This window comes from Clinocottus analis, unplaced genomic scaffold (genome assembly GCF_023055335.1).
Source record: "Clinocottus analis isolate CAN_PGR_092001 unplaced genomic scaffold, fCliAna1.0.p SCAF_2, whole genome shotgun sequence".
Lineage (NCBI taxonomy): Eukaryota > Metazoa > Chordata > Actinopteri > Perciformes > Cottidae > Clinocottus > Clinocottus analis.
Genome location: NW_027175931.1, coordinates 1,337,809 through 1,345,637, shown reverse-complemented (window position 1 = coordinate 1,345,637; position 7,829 = coordinate 1,337,809). Strand labels below are relative to the sequence as shown.

At 51.1% G+C, this 7,829-nt stretch overlaps 1 protein-coding gene across 1 annotated transcript in view; it reads right to left on the bottom strand.

Annotated features, from left to right (window-relative positions):
- Positions 1 to 7,829, bottom strand: part of sorl1 (sortilin-related receptor, L(DLR class) A repeats containing) — a 40,565-nt gene that overhangs the window by 2,394 nt on the left and 30,342 nt on the right. Inside the window, exons 32-48 of the mRNA XM_068584261.1 lie at positions 7,554 to 7,733; positions 6,676 to 6,804; positions 5,764 to 5,890; positions 5,469 to 5,638; positions 5,251 to 5,363; positions 4,633 to 4,737; positions 4,452 to 4,518; positions 4,248 to 4,330; positions 4,028 to 4,118; positions 3,193 to 3,383; positions 2,873 to 2,992; positions 2,598 to 2,762; positions 2,212 to 2,386; positions 2,002 to 2,108; positions 1,264 to 1,453; positions 429 to 641; positions 1 to 341 (exon numbers count right to left, since the gene is read on the bottom strand). The exon at positions 1 to 341 is cut by the window's left edge and continues 2,394 nt beyond it. Coding sequence (XP_068440362.1) covers positions 274 to 341; positions 429 to 641; positions 1,264 to 1,453; positions 2,002 to 2,108; positions 2,212 to 2,386; positions 2,598 to 2,762; positions 2,873 to 2,992; positions 3,193 to 3,383; positions 4,028 to 4,118; positions 4,248 to 4,330; positions 4,452 to 4,518; positions 4,633 to 4,737; positions 5,251 to 5,363; positions 5,469 to 5,638; positions 5,764 to 5,890; positions 6,676 to 6,804; positions 7,554 to 7,733 — 2,294 coding nt within the window. The 3' untranslated portion in view covers positions 1 to 273. The remainder of the gene's footprint in view (positions 342 to 428; positions 642 to 1,263; positions 1,454 to 2,001; positions 2,109 to 2,211; positions 2,387 to 2,597; positions 2,763 to 2,872; positions 2,993 to 3,192; positions 3,384 to 4,027; positions 4,119 to 4,247; positions 4,331 to 4,451; positions 4,519 to 4,632; positions 4,738 to 5,250; positions 5,364 to 5,468; positions 5,639 to 5,763; positions 5,891 to 6,675; positions 6,805 to 7,553; positions 7,734 to 7,829) is intronic.

Sequence of the window (7,829 nt, the reverse complement as noted above, 5' to 3'; positions counted from 1 at the left end):
TATGTATACACACACACACACACACACATATATATATATATATATATATATGTAATATTATAAAAAATAAGTTATTGCGCATCCACAAAAAAGTGCATCGTATTTTCGAAAAATATCTTTCTCTCTTGACACTTTTTTCATGTTTCTTCAGGTTTCCTGCTAAATCGTGGGGGAGGAAGAGGAAGAGGAGGGGGAGGAAGAGGAGGAGCAGGAGGAGGGGTCTTCTTCACTCCATCGTACCGCGCCCGCCGATGGGGAGTGAAAGGGGAGGGGCTACGCGATGACCATGGGAACGTCGTCCGAGAAGCCGCTGATCATCGGAGCGTCTTCGTCATCGTCACCTGGGGAGGAAAGGAGGAGGAGACGATGAAGGAAAGGAGGTGAAGATGCACCCTCGCGTCCGTCATGAGGAGGCGAGCGGTCCTCACCCAGCTCGTCCCCGGAGGAGAAGATGGCCGACCCCAGGCGGGAGCTGTAGTGGGAGTTGGCGAAGGCGGTGAAGTTGTTCTGCAGCCGGCGGTGACGCAGGTAGAGCGCCACCAGCCCGCCGCACACGCCGAGCAGCAGCAGGAAGAGAACCGGCACCACCACCGCCGCCACGTCGCCCGAGTGACCGGCGCCGAGGGAGGAGTCACTGGAGCCTGCAGGAGAAGGAGGAGCAGGAGGAGGAGGTGGAGGGCGAGGAGGAGGAGGAGGAGGAGGGGGAGGGGGAAGCGGAGGAGGAGGAAGTGGAGGGAAAAGATCATCTCACGACGCCGTTTTGTCCTTTTAAATCTGTCTGAGTGTCTGTATGTGTGTGTTTGTGTCTGCATGTGTGTGTGTCTCTGTGTGTGTGTGTATGTGTCTCTGTGTGTGTTTGTGTGTGTGTCTCTGTGTCTGTATATCTGTGTGTATTTGTCTCTATGTGTGTCTCTCTGTTTGTGTGTATGTCTGCATGTGTGTGTGTCTCTCTGTGTGTGTGTCTGCATGTGTGTGTGTCTGCATGTGTGTGTGTGTGCATGTGTGTGTGTGTGTCTGCATGTGTGTCTGCATGTGTGTGTGTCTGCTTGTGCGTGTGTCTGCATGTGTGTGTCTCTGTGTGTGTGTCTGCATGTGTGTATCTCTGTGTGTGTGTGTGTCTGTGTGTGTGTGTGTGTGTGTGTGTGTCTGCATGTGTGTGTGTCTGCATGTGTGTGTGTCTGCATGTGTGTGTCTCTGTGTGTGTCTGCATGTGTGTGTCTCTCTGTGTGTGTCTGCATGTGTGTGTCTGTGTGTGTGTCCTACCCCCCCTCTGGCTGTACAGCAGCAGTGCAGGTTCTCCACACAGCTGGCTGCTCATGAGGCAGTGCGCCTGCACGGAGAATGTGTAGTTGTGTCCCGGCGTCAGACTGCTGATGCGGAAGAACGTCTCCGTGGTGTTGCCCAGGAACGCCGTGCGGTTGTTCACGCTGTCGTGCACGTGCACGTCGTAGCCCTGCGCACGGAAAACACGCGATGACATCAGGGTCACACGGCAACAATTTATGACCCACAACTAACGCTCTTCAACAGGCAAAACACTTTGTGACACACAAACAAAACAATTTGTAACACCAATAATTGTACATTTCTAAATTTACACCGCCTAACTGCATGCTGGGTACAGCTCGCCCACTGTGATAACAAGAAGAAACTCCGTCGCATTCCCCTGGGTCCTAAGTCCCTCCGTGTTTAGCTTCCTAACGCCCTCCATGTACCAACGCGGGAAAAAAATTACACTGCCTAACTGCATGCTGGGTACAGCTCGCCGACTAGAACAAGAAGAAATTCCGTTGCAGGAAGAGACGGACCCTTTCCGGTCTATTTTTAAAAAAAAACCTGCATTCCACTGGGTCCTAAGTCCCTCCATGTTTAGCTTCCTAACGCCCTCTATGCGTACCGACGTACAAACAGCTGCTCGATGACTGAACGCCAGAATCGTATGAAATACCGTGATGTGATTTTTTACCCGAAGTGTCACATGTAAAGAAAACGTCCGCTCACCCGGCTCTCGTTGAAGCCTTTCTCTCGGACCGCCAGACTCTTCCAGAAGAGGAACACGTGGTCGTTCTCCGTGAGGATCTTCAGGGCCTCTGGAGCCGGGAGAGGAACTGAAGCAGAGCGAGGGAGATGAGTTTCCTCTGTAGGGCTCGGCCTTAAAGATACAGTAAGTACTGTGTGTGTGTGTGTGTGTGTGTGTGTGTGTGTGTGTACCCGTGCTCAGCGTGAAGCCCGCCTCCTTGCTCATGTTGCGTAGCCGCACACACACGCTGTAGCGGCCGCCCGGCTCCAGGCCTCTCAGCTCGTACTCCACCGTGTTGTTGCTGCTCGTCAGCTTGTAGTCGCTCTCCTCCTTACGGATCACGTCACGCACATGGATCACATACGTCTAGGAGGGAGGAGAGGAGACGAGGAAGGAGGAGAGAGGAGAGGAGGGAAGAAGAGAGACAACCACATAAAAACACACAGATTAGTACTCACTCAGTTTTTAAAAATAATTTCATGAGAAAGAAACCTGAACCCAGAACGTTTAGAGAACCCTTAACTCCAGACCCCCCAGACAGGTTCCCCCCTCCTCTAGAACCGGTTCCCTTACGTACCAGCGCTGCGTTCGGGGCGTCGTAAGGCGGCTGCCACTTCAGCGTGGCCCGCGTCTTGTCCACCCGGACGCGGTGCAGGTTCCTGGGCGGCAGCCGCTCGTTGGGGATCATCTTCACCACGGCGTAGTCGGAGGGCGGGCCCAGGAACGGGGCCACGGCTCGCACCTGAAGGCGTCACGGGAGCAACACACCTGTCGTTAGCGGTCGGGGAGCTAGCAGCAGCGCGAGCTGGCTACAGTGATGTAGAGGTCGTTTGGAGGTCGTGGAGCACTCACCAGGAAGAGGTACTGCTCGTCGCTGTCCACCGTGACCGTCAGGCTGAGGGAGGAGGTGGCGACCTGACGGGGGCTGCGGTACAGATCCAGGAAGGAGGTGGCAAAAAACACACCATACATCTGCAACACACACACAGACACACACACACACAGTGAGGGTTCATGTTTATCACTCATGACATTCGATAGAATGCTACTACTATCAAGCTGCCACCAGAGTGAAGCGATGGAAGCTAAGCTAACATAGCTCTGGACCCGAGGATACTCCACTACCCAGCATGCTCCTGGCTGTCTGAAAGCCCGGGTCTTTCTTGTGGTACCTGAGCGGCGGTGCTGTTGACGGTCCAGCTGCAGTCCACGGCGGTCTGGTTGAGGGCTCGGGTCTTGAGGAAGGGCCTCTCCGGCTGGGCGCCGGCGGTCTGGTGGTGCGACAGCGCGGTGGGACTGTCCCCGATGCTGGTGTGCGCCCACACGGCCACCTCGTACAGCGTGCCCGCCGTCAGGTTGGTGGCTGCAGACGGAGGAAGAGTTCAAGGTCAACGTGGAGGAGACGAGCCACGATGGAGGAGCTGACGCCGTACCTTTAAGGATTCAACGCTGTACCTTTAAGGATCGACGCCGTACTTCAAGGATCGACGCTATACCTTTAAAGACCGACGCCGTACCTTTAAGGATCAACGCCATACCTTTAAGGATCGATGCTATACGTTTAAGGATCGACGCTATACCTTTAATGATTCATCGCTGTACCTTTAAGGACCGACGCCCCGACGCCGTACCTTTAAGGATTCAAGCTGTACCTTTAAGTATCAATGTCGTACCTTTAAGGATCGACGCTATACCTTTAAGGATCGACGCTGTACCTTTAAGGACCGACGCTGTACCTTTAAGGATCAACACTGTACCTTTAATGTTTTAAAAAACGATCTGAGCAGTTGTTATCGTAGCTGGTTTTGCTGTGTGTCATCTTTATTTCCTAACATGTAGACTGATATTTACACATCTGAACAACATCTCACATGTGTTCCTTTTATTATAACACAACATTATTCAAACAGCTCTAGTGGCTGCAGAGACACACACTTTATAGTTTGAGGATGATTTTTTTTTGAGTAAAGGGCCTAAAGTTAGGTTTGTGTTGGATCAACGCCGTACCTTTAAGGATCCGCTCCGTCACGCTGTAGTTCTTGTTCTCCTTCACGTGGGAGTCAAACTGCCAGGAGAGAACCACCAGGTACTGCTTCACCTGAGAGAGAGAGACATAGCAGTGTCATGGGGACAGACCTCGTCTTCAGGGAGACTCTCTCTCTCTCTCCCTCCCTCTCTCTCTCTCTCTCTCTCTCTCTCTCTCTCTCTCTCTCTCTCTCTCTCTCACCTCGTACTGGGAGTTGAAGCTGAACGAGAGGCTCATGGAGTCGGCGGTGATGCTGTCGGCGATGACGGAGGGAGGAGGAAGAGCTGCAGGAAGAGCAGACGGGTCAGAGAGGAGCTTCAGCCTCATGCTTTTCATTGTTTCTTCCTCTGGTAAAGTGCACAGTCCACACACACCAGCAGGTGGCAGTGTTGGGCAGGTTCTCACCTTTCTTTGGGGTGATGGATTTCACCTCGGACCAGTTACCGACACCTCGACTGGTCACCGCCGCCACCTGAGGGACATCAACACGTGTAACACAATAAACACTAAGGCAACACTAAAACACAATGACATCACAACACGGACACACAACCGTTGTTCTACGTTGTCGGAGTGAGTTTCTCACCCTGAACCTGTACAGAGTTTCCGGCTGCAGCTCCTTCACCGCGCTGCTGGTTGAGGAGCATCTCTGGGACATCCAGTCAGCACCTCCTCGCTCGCTGTACTCCACCTGACACACACACACACACACACACACACACACACACACACACACACACACACACACACACACACACACACACACACAATCAGAACATCATGTTTCTCTCGTCTTTGATGATGTGGCTTCGTAAACAACCAATCAGTATTGAGACCAACAGGAGGAGAGCTAATGACGTTAGCAGCTCTGCTAGCTAACGAAGAACCAGCAGGAGGAGCGCTAGTAACGTTAGCAGCAATGCTAGCTAACGGAGAACCAACAGGAGGTTCACTACAGTTGCATGATGGTGCGTTCAGGCTCTGCTCAGTGAAAATGAGTACTGGCTGAAGGTAAATATAAACGTTCTCATGTAATCTAGTACAATGTGGTGTTGGTGATGAACTATAATAAATCCAGATGTTTTCACATGAATATAGAGATTGTTTTAACTTTACAGCACAGACATTGTTTTGGGGACGACAGCTGACGTCTCCTCACTGGCGGCCATGTTTGTTCCGTCTGTATGTCGATATAAAAACTCACGATGTACTCTCTGATGAGGCCGTGGCCTTTGTCCGGAGGGCTCCAGGACATGTCCACCGTCCCGTCCTCGCCGCTGTCGCAGGACAGCTGCAGGTTCCTGGGGGGGTCGGGCACTGGGAGGGGGGGGACAGGAAGTCTTCATGTGAGTAAATACTTCTACTACTTCCACCTTAGTGTCTATCCAAGGCTCTGGACCCCTGGCGTCCCGCGCTACTCACGTCCCTCCGGCGTCCTCACGGTCACCGCCTCGTTGGTCTTGTGCAGCTTGCTGAGGCACTGCGTGAGCACCTTGACGTGGTAGGTGGTGTCCGGCTTCAGCACCGTCAGCTTGTAGCTGGTCTTGTTGCTGTGGGTGTCCATGATGGTCCACTGCTGGGTGCCCACCAGCCTGGAGGCGCAGCAGGAGCAACGCAACCGATTACTACCGGCTCGCGGTGACGGATTCATACGCGGATGAATGCTGGGATCCTAAAGATTCGCCTGAAGGCGGCGGCGCAGACGGGTCCAGCTCACCTGTAGTATATGAGGAAGTAGCAGGAGTCCAGGGGAAGGTTTTTAGGGCGAGACCACGTCAGGGTGATGGCACCCAAGAAGTCAGGAGTCCACTGGAGGTTCTGGACCTTATAGGCCAGAGTGTCCACTGGGGGAACAGAGGAAGGTTCTTAGTTTACTGCCGTTTCATCACACAGCCAGTAATACACACCAACAGCCAGCAGGGGGCAGCGTTGCACTGATTTCAATACTAAATGCTACTTAAAGGGATGTTTTTGTGTTGTATGAGGTTCTTCTACACAGAGTTTTACTGCAGTTTATCTGCTGTTGACGTATTTTAGACTCCTAAAATAATCAATATTTAAAGAAAAAACCCCCACCAGACTCCATTGAAAAAAACAGCAATTTTAACCTCTCAGGATACAGTAGCTGCTGGTCTACCGCTGCCTCCTTCTGGTCGTGTGTTGGTGTTGTTGTGTGACTTTAGTGTTTTAAAAGACGAGTACAGATTCACTAAAGTCACACAATAACACAAATAAATTACCAGGAGGCAGCAGTCGACCAGCAGACGACTGTGTCTTCAGAGGTTAAATTACTGTTTTTTTTTATGGAGTTTGGTAGTTTGTACATTTTAAAATTCTAAAACGTTCTAAAGATTTTCAGACTCAACCTGCTGTAGAAGTACATCGACTATGGAAAAGTACCACAAACAACCACCCACTCAAAAACATCCTTTTAATGTTTTTGTGTACTGAAGTACACAAACTAGCATTTACATAAGACGTCTTCGTCTTATTAAAAAGATGTTGACATCATCACGCCCTCCAGGCCCGGGGGATCGAGACCCGGTGTGTGTGTGTGTTGTGGGGACGAGACCCGGTGTGTGTGTGTGTTGTGGGGACCGGGGCCTAATGTGTGTGTTCGGGGACCTACGGGTGCAGTTGTCCTCGTCGCTGTGGTCGGAGCAGTCCAGGAAGCCGTCGCAGCGCTCGCTGTCCAGCACGCAGGCCTCGCCGTCAGCGCAGCGCGACCCGTTGCCGCAGAACAGAGGCCCCCTGGTGGCTGCAGAGGGGAGGCGCCTTTACAGTTATTACCAGTTACAGGACATATTATTATGATTACATTCCACTCAGAGCTCATGTTCAGGCTGCAAACTGCAGGTCGATGTGCACGTCCCCCCCTCCAGTCCTTACTCATTCATGTGCAACATCAATATTAGTAAATTCATATTCTCGGAGTATTCGGTGCAGTTTCAACATTTCAGCTTTGCTATTTCATTTGTGCAAATAATGTGAACTCAACCTTTAAGTCAGATTATATCTCATTTTATCTTTGAGATCATATATTTTATGTTAGTAACTAAGACATAAAATGTAAATAAATAACAAATAAAGTAAATATTATCTCTTAACTTTTACACATTGTTGTAATTTGGCCTTTGAATCCATTTTAGGTCATTAAATCTAAAACATTTCCTCTTTTTCTCTGGTTCTACTGCAGGTTCTACTTCTGGTTCTGGTTCTACTTTAGGTTTCACTTCTGGTTCAAGTTCTACTTCTGGTTCTGAGTCTACTTCTGGTTTTATTTCTACTTCAGGTTCTGTTTCTACTTCTATTTCTGGTTCTACTTCAGGTTCTAATTCTGGTTCTGATTCTACTTCAGGTTCTAATTCTGGTTCTGATTCTACTTCAGGTTCTGGTTCTACTTATTCAGGTTCTGTTTGTACTTCTGATTCTGGTTCAACTTCTGGTTCTACTTCAGGTTCTGTGTCTCATGGCTTTGCAGCCAATCAGCAGGCTGCAGGGACTCACGGCAGCGCTCTTCGTCGGACCCGTCCTGGCAGTGGTTCTGGCCGTCGCAGCGCTGCCAGTCGGGGATGCAGCGTGGCGGCCGGCGACACAGGAACTGACCCCGCGGGCAGCGCGTGGGGGAGGGCGGGGCCTGAGTGGGCGCCACCGGCGGCGCTGCCGCCGTCACCGAGCCGTTAGCCGCTGCAGGAGAGAAAAATGTGACGGACATTAACACGAGAGAAGAAGAAGAAGAAGAAGAAGAAGAAGAAGAAGCAGAAGAAGAAGCAGAAGAAGAAG